The sequence below is a fragment of the Amblyraja radiata genome, chromosome 21, assembly GCF_010909765.2.
Source record: "Amblyraja radiata isolate CabotCenter1 chromosome 21, sAmbRad1.1.pri, whole genome shotgun sequence".
Classification (NCBI taxonomy): Eukaryota; Metazoa; Chordata; class Chondrichthyes; order Rajiformes; family Rajidae; genus Amblyraja; species Amblyraja radiata.
Window position 1 is genome coordinate 7,102,303 of NC_045976.1, and position 24,325 is coordinate 7,126,627.

Sequence of the window (24,325 nt, forward strand, 5' to 3'; positions counted from 1 at the left end):
TTTAGTTCTCTTAATTTTTAAGAAAGTTATGGCCTTTGACTGTCCTCGATCACAGCTTTTGTGTTAAGTCAATGGAAAATCAATAGGGAACAAGATGCTAATTTCCGAGTATGAAAATGGCCATAACTTTTTTAATACTGAAGATATGAAAGTGAATTAGGTGTCAAATTAAACTTATTTTTATGCTTTATCTGATGGGATAAATTGCAGACTTGATTTTTAAAATCTCAAAATTTTGTAACATTGCTAATTATTATGTGACCTCTGTTGGTCCGGCAAAACAGATAATCTACCAAGGCTCCTGAACGAAGGGTGCTGAAAAATCGGTGGTGGACCTGTGTTAGCTGGTCAGGTAGCAATGGGGAGAAATATAATTAACATTGCAGGTCAATGGGCTTTCAGTGTTTAAACTTGTAAGGTGCAGACAAAGGAGATGGTTGGTGAAGAAAGAGGAAACGCAAGGCTGTGATTGGATAGGAGATGAGAAATTGCATGCTAGCAAAGAGAAAAAAGTGCTATTAGTATGGCAAGCAAATAAATGAAATTGGGGCCTAGAAGTATAAATGGGAAAAGCAGAGATATTATTTGCAGTTGTGAAGTCTGGGCAGTTGTAAATATGCTTAATCAATTGGTACAGTGCTGTTCTCCCAATTTTCTGATGGAATGATGTGGGAGGCAGTCTAGTACAGAGCAGTCATTAGTTTTAGTTTAGTTTACAGATACAGTGCAGAAACAGCCTTCGGTCCAACAAGCCCATGCTCACCAGCGATCCCCGTACATAAACTAGGGACATTTTACAATTATACCAAGCCAATTAACCTACAAACCTGGACGTCTTTGGAGTTTGGGAGAAAACTGCAGCACCAGAAAACCCACGCAGGTCGCGGGGAGAACATACAAACTCCGTACAGACAAGCACCCATAGTCAGGCATGAATCTGAGTCTCTGGCGCTGTAAGGCAGCAACTCTACCGCTGTGCCACCAAGCTGTCCTAAGTCGTATGGTAAGCCTACAACTCGATGGTGGTTAAAAACATTTCACATATTTTAAAAAATCACTGCCAAGCAAAAATGTCACCTCAACATTTTAAAGACTAAACACACAACTGTTGTGTCCAGGCAGTGGCTACTTGCACTGGGAGAGGCAGCGCACCATCCTGGCTTATTTTGGCTGGGTCAGGTCTCTGAGGGAACAATGTGCCAAGACCCATGCTGGACGGGGCATCCTGTTCAAAAACAATTTAAAGTATTTAAGCAACATAATAGTAAGATTAAACGAGAACTTACCAGTTTGAAGTTTGATCTTTATTTTATGAGGAGTAACGTTGAGGGAATACGTGAAGAACCCCGCTAGGACGCATGTGTGCCATTCTTCAAAGCAGCGGTGTGGAATCACAGATAACTATAATGACTAAACATAGTAAGATTAGAGAGAGATACCAGTTGAGTATATGATCAAGGGTGGGAGCGGAGGGCACGTATTCCCTCAACGTTACTCCTCATAAAATAAAGATCAAACTTCAAACTGGTAAGTTCTCGTTTAATCTTACTATTTTACTTCGGAGTCACGTGAGTGACTACGTGAAGATTTCAAAGCTCTGTGATTTCATGCCGTGGACGAGTCCATGACACACATCTGCCTTGGTATAGGGGAGAAATATTTTCGACATCCATACGGTATGTGGATGCAATAAACAATTTTATTAACTAAAGAAATCATAAAACCCCGAATATTGATGGGGACAAATTATATTACAGAACTTAATATAGGTTTTGAAAAAGTTCCAGTTTCCTCCACTGGTTTATTATAAAATTTACGGAAAGTTCCTTCTGATGACCATCCTGCCGTTTTGAGGATCTGATCCAATGGAACATCCCACTTGTATGCTGCCGACGTAGCTGCAGCCCTGGTGGAGTGAGATTTAAAACAATTAGTATCTATACCTGCTTTAGTAAGTACTTGTTTTATCCATTTGGAAATGGTCTGTTTTGTTATTCGTTTATGAGGCTGTCTGTGGCTAATGAGCAGTGCCTGTTCTGTGCCTCTGATGGTTTTGGTTTGTTTAATGTACTCTTTGAGATGTGTTACCACACACAGTCGCTCATCTGCAGGGTAGTTATTGAAAATCACTTTTAGGCCTGCCGATCCCTGTCTGTTCTGTTTTACCAGTTCCTGGATGTAAAAATGTAAATTTTCCTGCGAACTGGTCATGGTATCCAGCCTCAATTTGTGTAGGGACTGCGCCCTTTGTGCTGTGACCAATGCCATCAGCATGACCGTTGTTAAGGTCAAAGTCTGTAATGACAGGCTAGTGGCTGGAGTCCAGTTCCTTAGTAGATTCAGAATGATGCCAACATCCCATATATGGGAATATCTGGCCTTAGGAGGGTTAGCATTGAATATGCCCCACATGAGCTTGGCTACCAAAGGGTGTGACCCCACAGGCTGTCGTTCCGTTCCTCTCCAGAGGTAGGTAGACAGGGCACTTCTGGCACAGTTGATGGCGCTGTACGTAAGTCGCTCGTCATGGTGTAAATTTACCAGAAATTCCAATACCGGTTGAATGTTTGTAGGTCTGTGGATAATGTTGTTCTGGTTGCAATACCTGTGCCATTTTCTGATATATACTAGGTATTGATTTTTTGTTGACTCTCGCTGGGCTCCAGCGATCATGTTCATAGCTCTCGTTGTTAAGCCCAGGTGTAATAAAGGAGCTTTCAGACTCTACAAACCAAAACGTTAATGTGACGGTGACAAGGATGACTTGTCCTAGTTGCTGGATTTACCAGTAGATCCGGTCTGTGTTGAATGGTGATGTGAGGTTCTAATATCATCTCCTGTACCAATGGGAACCATGGTTGGGTAGGCCAATCGGGTACTATTAAGATACCAGACGCAGAGTCTTGTCTTATCTTACTTAGTACCCGACTGATGAGGCAGAAGGGAGGGAATGCATAAAAGAACAATTTCCCCCAATGCAGCGAAAAAGCATCTGTAGTTGCTGCCCCAGGGTCTGGTTCCCATGATACATATTTTGGCACTTGGTGGTTAATCCTGGATGCGAATAGATCGACATCTGGTGTTCCGTATCGTGCTGTAATTTCAGCAAAAACTTTTTTGTCCAACATCCATTCGATGTTCTCATTGAATTTGCGTGACATGGTGTCTGCCACTAAGTTTTGTCTACCTGGTAAGTAGGTAGCTGATATCCAAATTCCTCTGTGGATACACCATTGCCAGATCTGGTTTTCCAGATTGTCACATGATGTCGATTTGTTTCCACCCATGTGGTTGATGTATGTTACCACAGTGGTGTTATCAATTTGTAATCTTATATGCTGGTGAGATAACCCTAAGCAATATGACTTAAGGCCGTGAAAAGCTCCCAACATTTCTAAGTAATTTATGCCCAAAGTGTGTAGCAATGATGACTCCTGTTCATTCCATCTCCCACCACAGCTGGTGATGGAATCCGTGGCACCCCATCCGAGAGCACTAGCATCCGTTTGTAGTGTGATAGACGGATTGCTGATAATGATTGGATTGGAACAATGCCTAATGTTTTCTTTCCACCATTGTAGTTCCAGTATGGCTTCTTTTGGTAGTTCCATATGTCTATCAAAATGACCTCCATTGTATTTTAGAGCTCTTATTTTTGCCCTTTGTAAATTCTGATAATATAAGGGTCCGAATTGTGCAGCTGGAAAGGCTGCTATTATCTTGCCAATCATTCTCGCCACCTGTCTAATAGATGGTTTTCTTGTGTCAATGATTTTGCCGCAATCCTCCTCGAAGGCTATTGCTTTGTCTTGTGGCAAAGCCACTGACATAAGAACTGAGTTAATGGTAAATCCCAAGAAATCCATTGTTGTTGAAGGTTTCAATTTTGATTTAATTGGATGGATAATGAATCCTAGGCTTTCAAATAATTGTATAGTGGCTGTTATTGTTAATTCTGCTTGTTTTACCCTTTTGCCCAATATAAGTATATCATCCAAGTAAGCCATCACAATGTGTTTATGTTCACGTAGGAACGCTAAGGCTGGTTTTAATATTTTGGTAAATAACCTAGGTGCAGAAGTAAGCCCATTTGGTAGTGCTCTGTATTGCCAGTGTTGATCCATCCAATTAAATTTCAAATAACGTCTGTGGTCACCTGTTATGGGTACTGAATAGTAAGCATCTTTTAAATCAATGCTTGCCATATAGTAACCTTTGGAGATTAATAGTTTAGCAGTAGCAAAGGTTTCCATTTTGAAATGAATATATTTTACAAAAACATTCAAATTACTCAAATCTATGATGATGCGGCAACCACCATCTTTTTTATGTTTAATAAAAATGTTGGACACGAATTCTAAAGGTTCGTGTTGGGTTTGTTCAATTATCCCCAGTTTATGGAGTCTCTGCAGTTCAGCATGTGCTTTTGCTTTATCTTCGCCGTTAAGCCTGAACACTCTGTTCGGTACATGCTGGACTGGAGGATTACGTGGTTGTAAGAACTCTATCGTATATCCCTGGATACTGCTTAGGATATAAGTATCTGATGTCAACTTATACCATGCATCCAGAAAAAAATGTAATCTGCCACCAACACCCATGCTATCGTTAATAAGTAAGGGACCAGACCCACCTACCTCTATGGTTACCAGTGGTCTTATTTCTTCCCTTGTCCCCGAGGACGTTGAAGCCCCGGTGTCTTGATTTGTGTTGTAGATGGGTGCATCTTCCACGAGGGCCGGCCTGGGCCATGTCCTAAAAAAGACCGCTGTTGGATTGGTCTTGCCCTCGACTGTTCTCCGGAGTAGTCCTTGCGACCCATGAGTGCATAGGGGTGGTACTTCTGGGGGTAGCGTTTGGTAGCTTTTATAATTCCCAGGGCTTTGGATTCTTCGTCCAAATCTTTTACCTGTTTTGGTAGGTCCCCTCCAAACAGGTAAGTCTTTCCGGTGGTTGTTTCTGTTCTGCATAATCCCGCAAATTTTGGGTCTAGTACCGGCTGTATACTCTTCTTTCTGATATTATTCAGTTCATATTGGGTATTGCAGAAGAGGGCGAGGGCATCTTTGTGGTGTTGACTCATATCTTCCTCATCCAGGGTTCGTGTGAATGCCGTTATCCCTGCGGTGAGGGTTTTAAGTAATTTTTGTAGTAAGACATCCCTGGTCCTGATGCTTGCTCCTACATGCTTCCAAATACATGCATTCACGGTTGGGACATTAAGGGATTTACAGTTTCCAGGTTGCAAGTGACGCCCCATGGTGTCAATTAGGGCTTGTCCCTGTAGCTGGTTCAGGGACATGTAATTAACACTTGCCGCTAACCTGGCTGGTAAATCATCCCCTGTGAGTTCTGGCTTCGCGAACTGAGCCACCATTTCAAGTAAGTTGCCACTTACCCCTTGCACTGAGTTGTCCATCAGTTCCTGTTCAGGGTCAGTCCAAATCTGCCCCGCTATGCTGTCCTGGGAGGCAATAGACGCTGAATACAGCCCTGAATAAGGTACTGCAGAGGGGCTGAATGTCTGCCCAGTAGAGCCAGACCCCCTCTGGAGTATTGCCTCCATCAGCCGCTCCATTTTTGTCCAGTGCTCTCGGGCACCTGGCTCTTGCGGCTTGTCCTGGACCAGCTGCCGCTCCAACGCGGTACAGAGCTTTCGAGCGCTGCCCGCTCGCGGTCGCTGGTCCCGCAGCTCAAACGCGTTCCAGTGATCTCGGTCACTGGTCGCTTGCTGCTCCTCCAATTCCTTCAGCCCCACAGGCCCCTGAGCGAAGGTGGCGTGGGGCTGTTTGAAATCCGAGTCGTCCGAAAGAACGGCTCGGTCGGTTTTGCGTTTAGCCTTTCCACCCGCCGGTGGTGAGGCTAACTTCGGCACAGGTGCTCCCGACAATGGAGACAGCCCTGCCGTCTGCCGCCGCTGGCTGCCCGTTCCTGCACGGCTCTCCCCCGCCAGCTTTTTTGCAGCTTTGGTCCGTCTTCTGTCCATCCTAGAGGTAAGAAAAACGTAGATCTCTTACCTGTCTTCGCTGGTTTTATACACCAACTCTTTAGGAGGAACGTCCTTCCTCCATCGAAATGACTCGCATGCGTCCTAGCGGGGTTCTTCACGTAGTCACTCATTTGACTCCGAAGTAAAATTAAAATTAAATTACAATTAAAACCCTAAGTACTTGTGGTGTAATACCAGGATAAGCACTCAACCAAGCCCAAAGTCGTATCTATATTGCTTTAACATACTTTTGCTATAGGACAATAACTAACTCCACATGCAATAGTAATCCATTTACATAACAGGCACATAACACTAATCATGTAGATGCTGGTATATCATTGGGGTTACCAAGTGGGTACCTCCCTTCACTGGTGTTTCATTGAGTTAGGCCCACGGCACCTCTCATCAGTTTGTTCTGGTGTTCCCCCCCTCCCCCTCAATACCTGCTCTCACCACCCATGCCAAATACTTTAATTCCCCTTCTCATTCCCACACTGACCTTTCTGTCCTGGGCCTCCTCCATTGTAAGGCCATCGCAAATTGGAGGAACAGCACCTCATATTTCGCTTGGGGCAGCTTACACCACAGCGGTATGAATCTTGATTTCTCAAACTGCAAGTAACCCTTGCAATCCCCCTCTCTCCATCCCTCCCCTACCCAAGTCGTCTTGTTGTCTCATTGTCTGTAACTCGTTTTCACCTCGGCCACAGCTAACCATGGTCTGTTTCCTTTATCGTTGTTCCTTTTTTGCATTCGTTTGTTCTATATCTCTCTACATCACCGTCTATATCACCGTCTGAAAAAGGGGCTTGATCCAGAACATCACCTATTCCTTTTCTCCAGAGATGCTACCTGACCTGCTGAGTTACTCCAGCTTTTTGTGTCTATCTTCGGTGTAAACCAGCATCTGCAGTTCCTTTCTACACACCATGCTACCAGTATCTACTAAATAAAGTAAACTACAGACGATTAATTCACTGAAACAAATGCTAAACACTCGTATCACGTCTTACACCTATCCTAACCCATCATTAAACAGTTGTAGCCCCACAAATATCAACCTCACATATGTTTTAACTGGGATGTAGTGCCGATAATTAAATATATGCAGGATTCGAGGATTCGAATCAATGAATGGAGGAAGCACATGGTGAAGGGCACAATAACATTTATTAAAGTAAACACAAGTAAAACACAGGAAAACTATCAACTATCAATAAAGAAACAATACAAAATAACTCTTACGCCCCTCTGTGTATTTGAGTCTCCTGTCTGCACTGGCTGGCACTGGCACTGGCACACACCATGATCCAAGCTCTCTCTCGCTCCTTGGTGAAGCTCTTGTCTCTCCCCGAAGATGAAGCTCATGCTTCCATGGTAAAACATGTATTTATATAATAATTTTATCATTAAGAACAACAGGTGATTATGTGTCAAGCTAGCTATCCTCCTTGGTACCATAATGAGTTATGTGTCCAATGGCATCTTCCGTCCTGACAGATATTCCTTAAGTGTTATTCGTCTTTCCCAATTTAAAACCACCCTTCTTTCTCCAAATGAAACATCTACAACCTCTCCAACTCTTTCTCTTTTCACAAATGCTCTCTAACCCGTGAATGTTTCCAGCATTTCCCATTTTTATTTATTTTAACTTATTTTCTTTAAGGGTCGCTGGCATGGCCAGCATTTATTGCCAATCCCCAAACTGCCCTTGAAATGAGAGCTTTGACCCATTTAGAGGAACGATTGGAACGTGAACTTTTTCTCTCTTCAGATGCTGCCTGGCCTGCTGGGTATTTCCAAACTTTCCATTATCAGTCACATATTGCCACCTAGAGATACATTTGTACATTACCTTTAAGGTAGGAAAATGTCCCAATGTGCCTTGGAGTCAGTGTTGAGCACTCCGTTATCATGGAGGGGCGTGAATGACAACAGATATCATTCCTAGAGCTATGCAGCACCGAAACAGGCCCTTCAGCCCAACTTCTTAATCGAACTAGGCCCACTTGCCTGCACCAGCCTCTATCTCTCCAAACCTTTCCTATCCATGTACCTGTCCAGGTGCTTTTAAATGCTGTTATCGTACCTACCTCAACTTCCTCCTCTGACATCTCATTCCAAATAACCACCACCCTGTGAACAAATAATCCCTCCTTGGCCTACGTGATCTCCCGATTGCCAAGCATTTCAACTCCTCATTCCATTCCAAAACTGACTTTTCTGTCCTGGGCCTCCGCCACTGTCAAAGTGAGGCCACACACAAACTAGAGGAACAGTACCTCTTATTTCGCTTGGGTAGCTGACAACCTAGTGGCATGAATATTGATTTCTCTTATTTCAAGTAACTCCTACATTCCCTCCCCTCTCTGCCCCCTGTTGGCCTACTAGTTCCACTGTTCGCATCCTTGTATCCCTCTTGATATCACCTCTTCCCCAGCCAACAATGGGCCATTATGCCTCTACCTTTCCTGCGATCATCTGTTGCCAGTCCTGATGTATTCTAGCCTTTTCTTGCTTCGTTTATTCCCCCCTCCCCCACTTCTATCTTTCAGTTTGAAGAAGGGTTCCGACTTGAAACATCACTTATTCATTTTCTCCTGCGATGCTGCCTGACCCACTGAGTTACTCCGGTATTCTGTGTATATCTTTGGTGTAAAATTAAACTGTGAAAAAGCTGCCCCTCAGATACATAAAAAATGTTTCTTTAAAGATGAGGCAGACAATTATGAAGGGAAATTGAAGCCTTGTTAACTGAAGCATGTAGCGAAGGGGATGCACTAGAGACCAAGTTGGAACCACTTACAGTGAATGAGTCTTGATTTTCCAGCGTTCGCACGACAGCAACATTTACCAGTTGTCACCTGTCCATCCCCTCCACAGGTGCTGCCTGGCCCACTGAGTTCTTCCAGCACTTTGTTTTGCTCAAGATTCCGACGCATGCTGTTTCTTGTGACTCCATCCAAGATCGCAAGAAATTGCAGAGAATTATGGACATAGCCGAGACCATCGCACAGACCAACCTCCCTTCCATTGACCATTTACACCTCGCGCTGCCTGGGCAAGGCAATCAGCATAATCAAGGACGAGTCTCACCTGGTCACTCCCTTTTCTCCCCTCTCCCATCAGCCACGAGGTATAGAAGTGTGAAAACACACACCTCCAGATTCAGGGACAGTTTCTTCCCAGCTGTTATCAGGCAACTGAACCATCCTACCACAACTAGAGAATGGTCCTGAACTACTGTCTGAATGTCACAGTAACAAGTCACAGTGATATTCTTTGTTTTATTGAAGACCCTCGAACTATCCTTTGCTGGCTTTCTTTACCTTGCACTAAACCAGGGGTCGGCAACGTACAGCCCAATGCAGTGAGTCCCGGGGACCTGGGAACTGCAGCCACCAGTCCCGGGGCACGCAAGCGACCTGGGCGCTACAGCCAGTCCCGGGTCACGCAGGCGACCTGGGAAATGCAGCCAGTCCCGGGTCACGCAGGCGACCTGGGAAATGCAGCCAGTCCCGGGGACGTGAGGGATCTGGGAACTGTGGAAAACTAATTGAAAAACACGTGAAAACTAATGCGAAAAACAACACTGTCGTGTCACACTAGTTAGTATGTATTATTAGTAAATATTATTACTAATTTAGTTAGTATGTATTATTATTACCTCCATTTATTCATTACTAGACTAAGTGGGACCCGTTGGGTCCCAGCATTACACGGGAGGGCTGGTCACCAACGCAATATTCCACCTCTCCACCAATTCCAATACTGCTCACCAGTGGGGGAGGGGGGCTGTCTGTTGCGCTAGTATGGGTGTTGCGGGCTGAAGGTACTGGTTTCCAGAGGGCTAGTATAGACATTGTGGGCCGTATGGATGCTTGGGCAGGCATCCAACTGTTGCAACGATTTTAAAAGCCAAGCCAAGACAAACAATTGGGCTGCAGCCACCCAACAACCAAAATTCATTATGTGAACACAAACTTGTTAAAAAAAGGCGAGGCAAACAATTGGGCTGCAGCCACCCGACAACCAAAATTCATTTTGTGAACACAAACTTTTTAAAAAGGGCTGCAGCCGCATCGAGGGGACTCACCGTGGAGTAGACGTGCGTTCAGTGTTATTCGCAGCTCAGTCTCTGCCAGACCCTCTCACTTCCTGGGTCTGGCAGAGACTGAGTGAGGCACGACACTTCCTGGCTTTATAGTCCCTCCCCCTGCCGCCAGCGTAGGCAGCAGAGAGAATGGGGAATTTTGTAAAAACATTAATATCTCTCTCATTTTTCATTGACGGAAAAAATACTCCGCACTCATACGGCGGAGGGGGGCTCTGAGCGAGGTGGCCAAAAATGACGGCCATAGGTGGCAGCGTTCTCTCGGAAATCGCAGCACGGTCGGCCAAAAGCGGTCAAGATTAGAGATTTAGTAATATAGATAGATAGATGGTGATAGATGTGGCCCGCCATCCGCTCACAGACATAGGTCCTGGCCCCTATGCAGAACAAGGTTGCTGACCCCTACACTAAACGTTATTCCCTTTATCATGTATCTGTACACTGTACATGGCTCAAAGGTAATCATGTATTGTCTTTCCGCTGACTGGTTAGCGAGCAACAAAAGCTTTTCACTGTACCTCGGACAAAACTAAACATTAATCAGCGCAATTCCCAGGAGCCGGTCGCGTATTGCGCCGGCGCTTCAAGTGGTGCGCGCCCCTGCTCCGTGCTACATGCGCGACCCCGCTTCAAGTGATGCGCGACCCAGCTTCAGGTGGTGCGCGCCCCCGCTCCGTGCTACATGCGCGACCCAGCTTCAAGTGGTGCGCGCCCCCGCTCCGTGCTACATGCGCATCCCCGCTTCAAGTGGTGCGCGCCCCCGCTCCGTGCTACATACGCATCCCCGCTTCAAGTGATGCGCGACCCAGCTTCAAGTGGTGCGCGCCCCCGCTCCGTGCTACATGCGCATCCCCGCTTCAAGTGATGCGCGACCCAGCTTCAAGTGGTTCGCGCCTCTCGCTCCGTGCTACATGCGCGCCCCCGCTCCGTGGTGCGCGCCTCTTCAACCAAGAGGTGCGCACCCTCCCCTCCCTCCCCTTGACGTGCGCGCGGCCGCTCGACCCCAGTCACCGCCAAAGATTATAGAGGAGCAACTTTGGAGCGGCCATCTTGGATCTGCAGCCGGTTGCCCGGCGACGGAGGCCCGAGCCGCCTCACTGCGGGCCGTGATCGGGACTGAGGGACACGCTCAGCGTCCGGGGTCAGGATGAAGCTGTTCTCGGAGGCGCACAAGACGGTGTTCGTGGTGGACCACTGCCCGTACATGGGCGAGTCGTGCCGGCAGACGGTGGAGTTCGACATGTTCACCAAGAACCGGGCGCCCGGCATCATCCCGCTCGCACCCATCGCCAAGTCACTGTGGACCTGCGCCGTGGAGTCGGCCATGGAGTACTGCCGCATCATGTACGACGTCTTCCCCGCCAGGAAACTGGTGAGAGGCGCCGCTGGGAGGGGGATGGTGGTGGTGGTGGCGGTGATGATGATGGTGGTGGTGGCGGTGATGATGATGGTGGTGGTGATGATGGTGGTGGTGGGGGGCTCCAGGAAACGGGGGGGGGGGGGGCTAGGATAAGGGGGTTAAGGGTGAGGGGTTGGGATGAGAGAGGTTCTAGGATCGGGGTGGGAGGTTTAGGATGGGGGGTTAGGGGCATCAAGGATGAGGGAGTTGGGGAAGGGGGGCTAGGATGAAGGAATGTGTGGATCCGGGATAAGGGAGGATCTAGGATGAGGGGCTATGGGTTCTAAGATGAAGGAGCTGGAGGAAGGATACAGGTGACGAATCAGAGGTGGGGGAATCTAGGATGAGAGACTGCGGTGGAGGGTAAACAGGAGTAGCATCCGCCTGGGGGTAGAAAGTCAAGGAGTGTGGAGGTGCTGGGTCAGGGAGATGGGGAAGGCTAGAGGTTAAGTTATGTCGGTGGAGACTTGGTTCAGGGGGATTAAGTTCTATGGTGTTGGAGCAAGGGAGATGCTAAGTCACCAGTCATTGAAAGTAGGCATGCAGGTGCAGCAGGCAGTGAAGAAAGCGAATGGTATGTTAGCTTTCATAGCAAAAGGATTTGAGTATAGGAGCAGGGAGGTTCTACTGCAGTTGTACAGGGTCTTGGTGAGACCACACCTGGAGTATTGCGTACAGTTTTGGTCTCCAAATCTGAGGAAGGACATTATTGCCCTAGAGGGAGTGCAGAGAAGGTTCACCAGACTGATTCCTGGGATGTCAGGACTGTCTTATGAAGAAAGACTGGATAGACTTGGTTTATACTCTCTGGAATTTAGGAGATTGAGAGGGGATCTTATAGAAACTTATAAAATTCTTAAGGGGTTGGACAGGCTAGATGCAGGAAGATTGCACCCGATGTTGGGGAAGTCCAGGACAAGGGGTCACAGCTTAAGGATAAGGGGGAAATCCTTTAAAACCGAGATGAGAAGAACTTTTTTCACACAGAGAGTGGTGAATCTCTGGAACTCTCTGCCACAGAGGGTAGTCGAGGCCAGTTCATTGGCTATATTTAAGAGGGAGTTAGATGTGGCCCTTGTGGCTAAGGGGATCAGAGGGTATGGAGAGAAGGCAGGTACGGGATACTGAGTTGGATGATCAGCCATGATCATATTGAATGGCGGTGCAGGCTCAAAGGGCCGAATGGCCTACTCCTGCACCTAATTTTTATGTTTCTATGTTTCTAAGATCTGGAAAGTAGTGAGATAGTTGAGATATAGTATCACTGTAAGAGGTTGGGGCTAGGGATTGGGGAGTGGGATAGAAGATGTGATGTTTGGGTTCTGGGCAGAGGGAAGTATGGAGGATGTGTTGGGTATGGGGATCAGTAGGCTGGTGTCTGGGGAGTCAGTATGAAGCTGGGTAGGTGCTAGTGGGTAGGGGTCTCCTCTGCAGGTGGATGTGGAGCAAATGTTCAGTGTTGTGGTCAGTGGAGTTGGTGTTGTGAGTCATTGTGTTCTGGCAGCATGGTGATTGCCCAGGCACTGATCTACCAAGGCTGAGTGATAGTTTTGACAACATCTAGGGGGAAGGGCAAGGAATGATTGATGAAATGTTGGTAAAAGTTAAGCTTCGGGGATACGAATGAGTAACAAGGAACTGCAGATGCTGGTGTACACCGAAAATAGACACAAAAAGCTGGAGTAACTCGTTGGTCAGGCAGCATCTCTGGGGAAAAAAGGAATAGGCGACATTTCGGGTTGAGACCATTCATCAGACTTTGCTCGCCTTTGGTTGATAACTTGCTGATACATCAATCTACTGTGAAACATCTTCAATAGGCTGTCATTAGTTGGATAGCACAGGCCTCTATTCTATCTGTTATAATTATTTAAGTGCTGAGTTTTTTTTAAATGGGAAATGGAATGTAGTTTATGATCTGAGCAATGATTGACCCTTTAAGAATTTAAAGTAAAGTAGAGCAATGATCTACTTAAATATGAGGTATCGGTAGTTAGTGTGTACGAAGGAACTGCAGATGCTGGTTTAAACTGAAGATAGATACAAAAAGCTGGAGTAACAGTGGGAGAGGCAGCATCTCTGGAGAGAAGGAATGGGCGACGTTTCGGGTCGAGACCCTTCTTCAGACAAGTAGCAGTATTTGATACAGAAATACAGTACTGCTAATGGCTGATGTGTGAGGCATAATTTTGTACATTTGATTTATTTTTATTTTGAGCAGAGTGTAGATCAGTTAAATAGCTTCCAAATAAAATTTCTGTTTAATCAACAAAACTATTTTGTAATCCTTGTTAATACAGGTTAACGTATATTCTCCTGCTTCTTCCCCTGGCATTGCTCATGACTTTAAAAACAAGTTATGCATGTTGTTTTGAGTTCAGTTTGGTCTTTATAAAAGCTACAGCAAGGTGAAATTGCTGTGCAGCATTGTAATTGAATGCAGTGCTCACTTACATGTCTACTTGGAGGCTAACAACCCTGCCTTTTTCAGAATACTAAAAGGATGTTGCAAATATTATTGCAATGGTTTTAACTGTTAGGTGAAGAAAGTTTACAAGGAGAGTGGAGAGTAGGGCGGCACAGTGGTGCAATGGTAAAGTTGCTGCCTTACAGCGCCAGAGACCCGGGTTCGATCCTGACTACTGGTTCTGTCCGTATAGAGTTGTACGTTTTTCCCTGTGGGTCTTCTACTGGGTGCTCCAGTTTCTTCCCACTCTCCAAAGACATACAGCTTTGTAGGTTGTAGCTTCAGCTAAGTTAAAAATGATTCCCAATGCGTGGAGGTTAGTTTATGGAGTGATTGCTGGTCCGTGCGGACTCGGAAGGCCGAAGGGCCTGTTTCTATGCTGTACCTCTAAAAGTTTAAAGACAGGTCATGATTGAACTATGCACCAAAAAAATGTGTGAAAATATTACGAGAATGTTAATAGTATATGGAGGCAGTTCATTGGCTTGATAGTCTAAGAAAATTGGTAAAGCATTGATGTAGATTTGTTTTTGTTTTAAGAACAAACCTTTGCCAGGAAGATTGGTAAAAGGTGATTCACTCATTCAAAACCATCAAAAACCGAATTGCATATAACACTTGAAGGCAAATTTACAGGTCTCTTGGGGAGGTGGGTTGGGGAGTGGGATGAATTGATTAGTTACAGGTACAATAGGACAACTGATAGTTTCAACATTACCAAAATATGCATTTGACTGTGTGTGCTTCATGGAATGTTGGCATTCCATTTTTGAAGATATTAAAAATCGTGTATAAAACATGTTCTATTTAATTTCCCTGTGTACCTCAGCCAGCAACATTAAGCAGCATGATGTCAACATCTGGTGACCAAAGGCTGCTAACAGTTGCTCCAAAGCAATTAATGGGTGCAACCAGGGTAAGTAACAATAACTGTCCATTGAGACATGTTTTTGCTGTGTACTGAATTAAAATGGATTAATTAATAATGGAAGCACAAGGATCCAGAGTAGGGAAAAGAGCCCAGTATAGTTTGTGAAGTAATCGGGCATTTTCCTAAGGAAGGATTATTGGAGTAAAGTTAGGCACGGGTGGGGATGCAAACCAGATGGAAATTTATTAGTTGCCGAATACATATGTCCAAGATACAGATTTCAGGAGGACAAACAAGTATAACTGTGGAACAATGCACAAATGTAACAAAATATATGTAGGATTCAAAGATTCAGATCAATGAATGGAGAAAGCACATCCTGAAGAGCACAAATAACTTTATTAAAGCAAAATACAAGTAAAATACAGAAAAACTATCAACAAAGTAACAATACAAAATATAATCTGAGTATTCGAGTCTCCTGTCTGGCTGGCACCGGCACACACCACAGTCCAAGTTCTCGCTCTCTCCCTCTCTGGGTGAGGTCCTCTCTCTCTTACCCCGAATGTGAGCTTCCCCTCTCTCCCTGAAGATGAAGCTCTCTCTAAATGTTGAAGCATGTACTTAAAAAATAACTTCTATCTCGAAGAAAAACATGTGATGGTGTCTAAAGTATCTATCCTGTATCTATCCTGCTTTGTGCCATAATGGCTTGAGTTATGCGTCCTATCAGGCTCCAAGCTAGTCTCGGATGCGACTCTGACCTCAATGTAAATTTCAGACTACGTAAATCTCTACCACTGTCTTGGCCTCTACCTCTGCGGCAAAGAATTCTACAAATTCACCACCCTCTGATCAATGAAATTCCACCTCATCTCATTCCTAAAGGAACGTCCTTTAATTCTAAGGCTATGACCTCTAGTCCTAGACTCTCCCATAAGTAGGAGCAGACTTGGGCCATTTGGCCCATCAAGTCTACACTGCCATTCCATCATGACTGATCTATCTCTCCCTCCTAACCCCATTCTCCTGCCTTTTCCCCATAACCCTTGACACTGTACTAACCAATTTTACTTTAGTACCATCTGCAAATTTGCTAATCATGCCATGTATGTTCTCAAGATGAATATATGGTAATAAAGCTAAACTGAACAGATTCAGGCCACGCTGACCATATGCCTCAGTCCACATGACAATATACTAAACTCTCCCCAGAAAAATAAATAAGTTCAGCAAGTATTAAGTAATTAAAGCCCAGCCCATCACACAAGCCAACTTCGGACTATCCTTGATCGGACTTTGCTGACTTTACCTTGCCTTAAACGTTATCGCCTTATGTATCTGTACGCTGTAAATGACTCTATTGTAATCATGTATTGTTTTTCCGCTGACTGGTCAGCACGCAACAAAAGCTTTTCAATGTACCTCGATACACATGACAATAAACTAAAGTGAACTGAAACCGAAGATAGACACAAAATGCTGGAGTACCTCAGCGGGACAGGCAGCATCTCTGGAGAGAAAGGAGTCTGAAGAAGGGTCTCGACCCGAAACGTCACCCATTTCTTCTATCCAGAGATGGTGCCTGTCCCGCTGAGTTACTCCAGCATTTTGTGTCTATCTTCGGTTTAAACCAGCATCTGCAGTTCCTTCCTACACATAAATTGAAACTGAACTGAACTACTGGAAACTTTACAAATCCCAGCTAGTTCTGTAAGGACGTTCGGGGGAAGAAGCCTTCAGCTTTCACCCTTACATAACGCTAAGCCTCAGCAATGAAATCTGTACCCTGTTAGTTAGGGGTGGGTCATAAATACATCACCACCCACAACCCCACAAATGATGACATCTTTAAAATAACCTCTGCCAAACATCTGCCGTCAAATCTCACACATTGCCATGCCGATAAAACCCTGTTGCTGCAAAGTAGCTACACACAGAGAGACAGAAGTTCAGCACATAGAATCATATAAGCAGGCTCTGTAAGACGCTGGTAAGGCTTTATTTGGAATATTGTGAGCAATTTTGGGCACTATACCTGAGGAAGGATGTGTTGGCTCTGGAGAGGGTCCAGAGGATGTTTACAGGAAGATCGCAGGAATTAGTATGTTGAACTATGATGAGCGTTTGTCGGCACTGGGCCTGTACTCGCTGATGTTTAAAACAATGAGGGGGGACCTCATTGAAACATACAGAATAGTGAAAGGCTTGGATATAGTGGGAGAGTCTATTACTAGAGGTCATAGCCTCAGAATTAAAGGACATTATTTAAGGAAGGAGATGAGGTGGAATTTCTTTAGGCGGGGGGGGGGGTTGAATCTGTGGTATTCATTGCCACAAAAGGCTGTGAAGGCCAAGTCAGTGGATATTTTTAAGGCAGAGATAGATAGATGCTTGATTTGTACGGGTGTCAGGGGTTTTGGGAGAAGGCAGGAGAATGGGGTTAGGAGGAAGAGATAGATCAGCCATAATTGAATGGTGGAGTAGACATGATGGGCCGAATGGCCTAATTGTATTCCTATCACATGACCTTATGACATATATATTGATGCATAAGAATATAAATATCGCTATTATAAACAGAATATAGCATATTGTTGTAGCCTTTGTTATGGAATAGAACATAGAACAGTCCAGCACAATGTCCGTGTTGAACATAGAAACATAGAAAATAGGTGCAGGAGTAGGCCATTTGGCCCTTCGAGCCTGCACCGCCATTCAATATGGTCATGGCTGGAACATGATGGAACATCCAATTTCTTCATTTTATTCAATGTTTTTTCTCAGTCATAAGCATGGAAAGAGGCTCTTCGACCCTCCTTGCCCACCCTTTCCAGCTTGAAAACATCTTTCCTATAATACGGTGGCCAAAACTGAACACAATACTCTCTACTCAATGCTCTGACTGATGAAAACCAATGAACTGAAAGCTTTCTAGACCACCCTGTCTACCTGTGACACCACTTTCAAGGAGCTATGTACCTGCAATTGAATTTCAATCACAAAATAACCTGTTTTTAAAAACACAGCAGGCATCTCTCCTACGTGCGACGTTTAGGCCAATTATCCACAATAATAGGTGGAGTGGGCAAGAGACTGTGCATTTACTCATCACCCCTCATCCTCCTACGCTCCAAGGAATAGAGTCCTAGCCTACACAACCTCTCCCTATAGTTTAGTCCTGGCAACATCCTCGTAAATCTTCTCTGTGCCCTTTCCAGCTTGACGCCTTCTTTCCTATAACAAAGTAACCAAAATTGAACACAAAACTCTAAATGTGGCCTCACCAACGTCTTATACAACTGCAACAAGACCGCCCAGCTTCTATATTCAATACTCTGATTGATAAAGGCCAATGCAGGGCTCTCGCTTAACTTTTTTTCCCTGTTGCCAGCCGGGCAACCGTGGCAGCTTTTTAGGTTGCCAAATGACAGTTTAGGTGGTCATTTAAGATGACTTGCATGACGCGTGCGATAATGTGCTCGGACGAAGTACGTAGTTACCAGTCGGAATTATACTCAATGAAGCATTCACATATTATTTCTGCTTCAAATAAAGTCACAAACTAAACATTCACCAATTAAGACATGATATATCCCACAATGACATGCAGCAAAATTATAAGACAGTATCTCAACTCTTTTTACACATTGCAATTAATGCAATTTCTATTAGTTCTTTCCACTTCCAAACAAAATTGTGGTTGAATTATTCAGCATATGATCAACCTGTGTGAATAAATCCTGGACCATGGTAACATATATGCGTACGTATAGTTGTGAATGTCGCTCATTAAATAACTACGGTACTGATATTCCATATTAAGAGCATTGATTTGCCGTTAAAATGAATTCTGTAATAACGTGTCAACGGTAGCAGTGACAATCGAACACTGCGGTTTTAATGTTTCACGTGTTCACAATATAATTAATCCATCTTTATGGATTAAAACAAATAATAACATTGGGAATTAAAACATATTTGATTGCATTCCGTTATCAAACATAGTCAATGTTCGCTCTGAAGACATTTCCAAGACAATAGGGTCAGGGAGGGGGGTGTGTGTGAATCAGTGCGGGGTGGATAGATGGCGGGGGGGGGGGGTGGGGGGGGGGGGTGGTTAGAAGGCAGTCGGTGCAGAATGGATGGATTGAGGCAGGTGAATTAGTACGTGTTGGTTGGAGTAGATAAAATTGTTAGGGGAGAGCACGGGGGATGTCAGTGATGTTGAATGGGGGGGTTCAGTACGGGATAGATGGGGTAGACAAAAGTGCTGGAGAAACTTAGCGGGTGAGGCAGCATCTATGGAGTGAAGGAAATAGGCAACGTTTCAGGTCGAGACCCTTCTTCAGACTGTTCCCCCATTCTTCTTGAATGGGAGGATCAGTACAGGATGGATGGGGGGGAGATCAGCGCAGGATGAATGGGGGGGGGGGTCAGTACAGTGTGGATCGGAGGGTCTGTGCAGAATGAATAGGGGATCACTACAGGATGAATGAGGGGAAGGTGCAGGGTAAATGGAGGGTGGGTCAGTACGGGATGAATGCGTGGATTAGTACAGGATGGATGGGGGATCAGTACAGGATGGATGGAGGAGAAGTGCAGGATGGATGGGAAAGGGGTAAGTACAGGGTGAATTGGGGAACCAGTGCAGGATGGATGGGGGGGGGGGGCAGGAGAATCAATGCGAGGTCAATGAGGGCATTCGATCCAATTTGTGATCCCAGCTACAAAGACAGATGTGTACAGCAATTTGTTCTTCCCCCACACAATTAAAGCATGGAATAATCTCCACCCTACTATAGTTACCCAACCAGATGGAACTAAATTTAAAGTAGCTCTTTCTTCCCAATAACCCTTTCTGGCTTAAGCCCTCCCTTCACCACCTCCAGTTTAAATTCCATTTGGAATATTTTGGAGGACCAAGAAACCAAGAACCAAGAAGTGGATAGGGTGATCAGCGCAGGATTAATACATTGGGGGTGGGGGGGGGGGGGGGAGATGGGGAGGGGAGCACAGGGGATGTCAGTGAGGACTGAATAGATGCGGGAATGGGGATCAGTGCTGGATGTAGAGGAGGAGTCCCAGGATAAGGGGGGGGGTGGGTGGAGGGGGCGTACAAGAGAGAGAGAGAAGGGGGGCGAGGTGGGGGGAAGAAAGGTCAGCGCTCCTCGGACAACATCGCCCCGCTGCCTTGGCCGTTGGGATTTCCTCGCCACTGCCTCCCTCCTCCGCCAGCCAACAGCAAGGTGCGGAGCGGTGCAGCTCAAAGATCCTATAGCTACAGTATCTTTGGTGCAGCTGCTTCAGAAGGGTCGGAGCGAATGACGTGCGCTGAACAACGAGCGACAGCGGCTCCATCTCCTCCCGCACCCCGCCCGCCCTGATAAGGGCCGCTGCTTGCAAACCCGCTAACCAAAGATCTTTTAGCTATAGGATCTTTGCCGCTAACGGCGCACTTTCAAAACAAACCCTCCCGCACGCCGAGGCCTCCCCATCCCTCCCTCCTCCCGGCCTCGGCGTGCGGGAGGGTTTGTTTTGAAAGTGCGCCGTTTGCAAGCAGCGGCCCTTATCAGGGCAGGCGGGGTGCGGGAGGAGATGGAGCCGCTGTCGCTCGCTGTTCAGCGCCCGTCATTCGCTGCGACCCTTCCTCACCCCGCACCTAGACCTAGTATCTTTCCCACGCAATACAGCCGTCACCGCCGACACAAAACGTTGCGTTCCTTTTGTCCAGAGATGCTGCCTGACCCGCGGAGTTACTCCAGTTTTTTGTGTCTATCTTCGGTACAAACCAGTATCTGGTTGCCAAGCAGGGCAAAATTACTCTGTGTTTAGTTGCCTGGCGGCGCTTTGAGTGGTCAATGGCACCCGGGCAACCATTAATTTCGAGCCCTGCAATGTGCCAAAAGCCTTTTTGACCACCTTATCTACCTGTGATGGCACTTTCAATGAACTATGTTTCTGTACTCCTAGATCCCTCTGCTCTACAACACTACCCAGAGGCCTACCATTCGCTGTGTAGGTCCTGTCCATGTTAGACTTCCCAAAATGCAACACCTCACATTTTTCTGTATTAAATTCCATCTACCATTCCTCAGCCCACCTGGCCAATCGATCCAAATCCTGCTGCAATCACCTTCACTATCTGCAAAACTACCCTCTTATGTATCATCAGCAAACTTGCTAATCTTGCCCTGTATGTTTTCATCCAAATCAAGTCAAGAGAGTTTATTGTCATGTGTCCCAGATAGGATACTGAAATTATTGCTTGCTGTAGCACAACGGAATATAGTAAGCATAAATACAGAACAGTTCAGTGTGCCTATATAGCATAGACCATATATATAGACACAAAAAACCCCCCAGATAAAGTGCAATAGGCTGTTATAGTTCAGAGTTTGTTTGATGGCGAGTTTAATAGCACAATGGCTGTGGGGAAGAAGCTGTTCATGAACCTGGATGTACCAGATTTCAGGCTTCTGTACCTTCTACCTGATGGCAGCGGAGAGATATGGCCAGGATGGTGTGGATATTTTTGCTTGCAATGATGCTGGCAGCCTTTTTGAGGCAGCGACTGTGATAGATTCCTTCCATGGTGGGGAGGTCAGAGCCGATGATGGACTGGGCAGGGGTCACAACTTTCTGCATTCTTTTCCGCTCCTGGATGCTCAAGTTGCCAAACCGAGCCTTGATGCAACCAGTCAGCATGCTCTCTACTGTACACCTGTAGAAGTTCGAGAGAGTCCTCTTTGACATACCGACTCTGTAATCTTCTCAGGAAATAGAGGCGCTGATGTGCTTTCTTTATAATTGCTTCTGTGTGCTGGGACCAGGAAAGATCTTTGGAAATATGCATGCCCAGGAATTTGAAGTTCTTGACCCTTTCCACCATCGTTGATATAAACGGGATTGTGGGTTCGTATCCTACCCCTCCCAAAGTCCACAATCAGTTCCTTGGTTTTGCTGGTGTTGAGAGCCAGGTTATTGTGCTGGCACCATTTGGTCAATCGGTCGATTGGAATAGGTGAATTTTCAAGATCGAGACCCTTCGATCAGTCTGAAGAAGGGTCTCGACCCGAAATGTCACCCATTCCTTCTCTCCAGAGATGCTACTTCACCCGCTGAGTTACTCCAGCATTTTGTGTCTACCTTCGATTTAAACCAGCATTTGCAAAAATAGGTAGTGGCGGCGCTGTTGAACGGCTGCGGCTCGCCTGCAGTCCGTCTGTTTTTACTTTTTTGTGTTGTTTTTTTTGTCTTGTTTACTTAAGTTTTTGGTTATTAGGTTGTGTTATGTGTGGGGTGGGGGGGGCTGAAACAGGGCTTTCTGTCTCTCCCTTCGGGGGAATGCGACTTTTTCTTGTCGTATCTCCCTTCTCTGCCTCCGTCTGCGCTGAGGCCTAATGGCGACCTCCAACCTGCGACCGACCTCGAGGCTCCGGAGGTAGAGCCAGCCAGGACTCACCAGCTGGCCGTCTTCGAGCTGTGGCGGCGTTCGGGCGCTCCAGTGGCAGCGGCACGACTCGGCGCTCCGGTGAGGGCGGCCCGGCGCGGGGCTGAGACGCTCCGGTGGCAGCGGGACGACTCGAGGCTGGGACGGCGCTCCCGTGAGGGCGGCCCGGCTCGTGGCTGGGACGCCGCCGCGGTGACTGCGGCGGCCCGGCGCGGGGCTGAGGCGGTGCTCCGGTGGCTGTGGCGGCCCGGCATGGGGCTGAGACGGTGCTCCGGTAGCTGAGGCGGCGTTCTGGCTGCGGCGACCTGAATCCGGGGCTCGGCTGCGGGCCAGTGGATGACATTGTCGTGAGTTCGCAGATCACAGACTGGTGCCTGTTTTCCGGAGCTCCCACGGCAACAGCTGCGTCCACTGGACTGGAGGGCGGCAGCATCGACCACCCCGGGCCGCGGAGCTTGAACCGACCCGTTCGCGGAGCTCGGTGAGCCGCAGGACTGACTTACCATCGCCCGGTGGGGTATCGCCTCAGCGCAGAGGGAGAAGAGGAGGGAAGAGACAGTAACCCTAAGATTTTTGCCTCTATCACAGTGAGGAGGTGCCTGGTGAACTCACTGTGTTGGATGTTAATTTGTGTTTATTGTGTGTTTTGTTGTTTATTATTACATGTATGGCTGCAGGCAACGACATTTCGTTCAGACCGAAAGGTCTGACTGACAAATAAAGGATCTAAGTCTAAGTCTGCATTTCTTTCTTGCTAGCTCTGCAATCTACTTTTGTTTACTTATCGATTGTTCTACCGTGACTACTTGATTCAAGTATTTTACAACCTTCGACCAAAATAGACAAGACATGGGCGGTATGGTGATGCAAAGGTAGAGTTGCTGCAGCAGATCCGGGTTCGATCTTGATAACGGGTGATATCTGGAAGGTGTTTGTATGTTCTCCTTATGACAGCGTGGGTTTTCCTCCTGCTGCTCCGGTTTCCTCCCACACTGCAAAGATGTGCAGGTTCGTAGGTTAATTGACTTCAGTAAAGATTGTAAATTGTCCCTAATGTGTGTGGGATAGTGCTGGTGTACGAGGATTGCTGGTCGGCACGGACTTGGTGGGCCAAAGGGCTTGTTTCCGCGCTGTTTCTCCAAACTAAACTTTAAAATCTGAGGCAGGAGTAGCCTCCCATGGCATCATATCAGCTTGACCAAATGTGTCTTTAAATAAGTGTTGTAAAATTGAAATCAATAGGAAATGCTGAATGGTCAGAAATAGTACAAAAGGAAGATGGAGGCCAGCTAGGACAGCTGCAGGACATCACTGGTTCGGGCTTCTCGGCTGTTGTCCTACACCCAACCAGTTGCATCTGCAGTGACCCACCAGCATTAGGGGTATTGCTGACAAATGCACTTTGTTCAGTTCAATGCAGCTCCTCAAATGAGTAAGCTGCTTGTTTAGTTTAGTGATACAGCACGGAAACGGGCTCTTCAACCTACCGAAGTCTGGGCCAACCAGTGATCCTGGCGCACTAACACTATCCCACACACACTAGGGACAATTTACATTTATACCAATCCAATTAATCTACAAACCTGCACGTCTTTGAGGTGTGTGAGGAAATTTGAGATCCCAGAGAAAACCCACGCAGGTATACCAGCTCCGTACAGACAGCACCCATAGTCAGATGCTGTAAGGCAGCAACTCTACCGCTGCGCCACCGTGCCGCCGTAATGTTTGTATGTGGGATGATATTCAGGGTTTGGCTCATCAACGGCAAATAATATTTACATCACGTGAGAATCTGCCAGTAATCACTTCTAATGAGAGAGAATCCAGCCTCCACCCAGTGACATTCAGTGAGATGTTAACATTCTGCTATTCATAACCTTGAGTCACCAGTAATCATTGTCTAGTGTAGTGTGTAAACAATGCAGTTTGAGCAAACGACTCTCACCGAACCTTTTCCAACAACTTCAGGACATATGCAATAATATAATGGCGAGTTTGTTGTCTTCCGGAACAAAGCGGCCCCTCTTGA

The 24,325-nt window shown here is 46.3% G+C and overlaps 1 protein-coding gene across 6 annotated transcripts in view; it reads left to right on the forward strand.

Annotated features, from left to right (window-relative positions):
- Positions 1-10,946: 10,946 nt before the first annotated feature.
- ints13 (integrator complex subunit 13) overlaps positions 10,947-24,325 on the forward strand; it is an 81,353-nt gene continuing 67,974 nt past the window's right edge. For 2 of the 6 annotated variants that reach the window (XM_033039433.1, XM_033039434.1), the window contains exon 1: positions 11,136-11,478. In XM_033039433.1, coding sequence (XP_032895324.1) covers positions 11,254-11,478 — 225 coding nt within the window. In that variant the 5' untranslated portion in view covers positions 11,136-11,253. Of the gene's footprint in view, positions 11,479-14,801; positions 14,889-24,325 lie in introns of all 6 variants that reach the window. The other 4 variants (XM_033039430.1, XM_033039429.1, XM_033039432.1 and 1 more) reach the window with 4 other exon arrangements.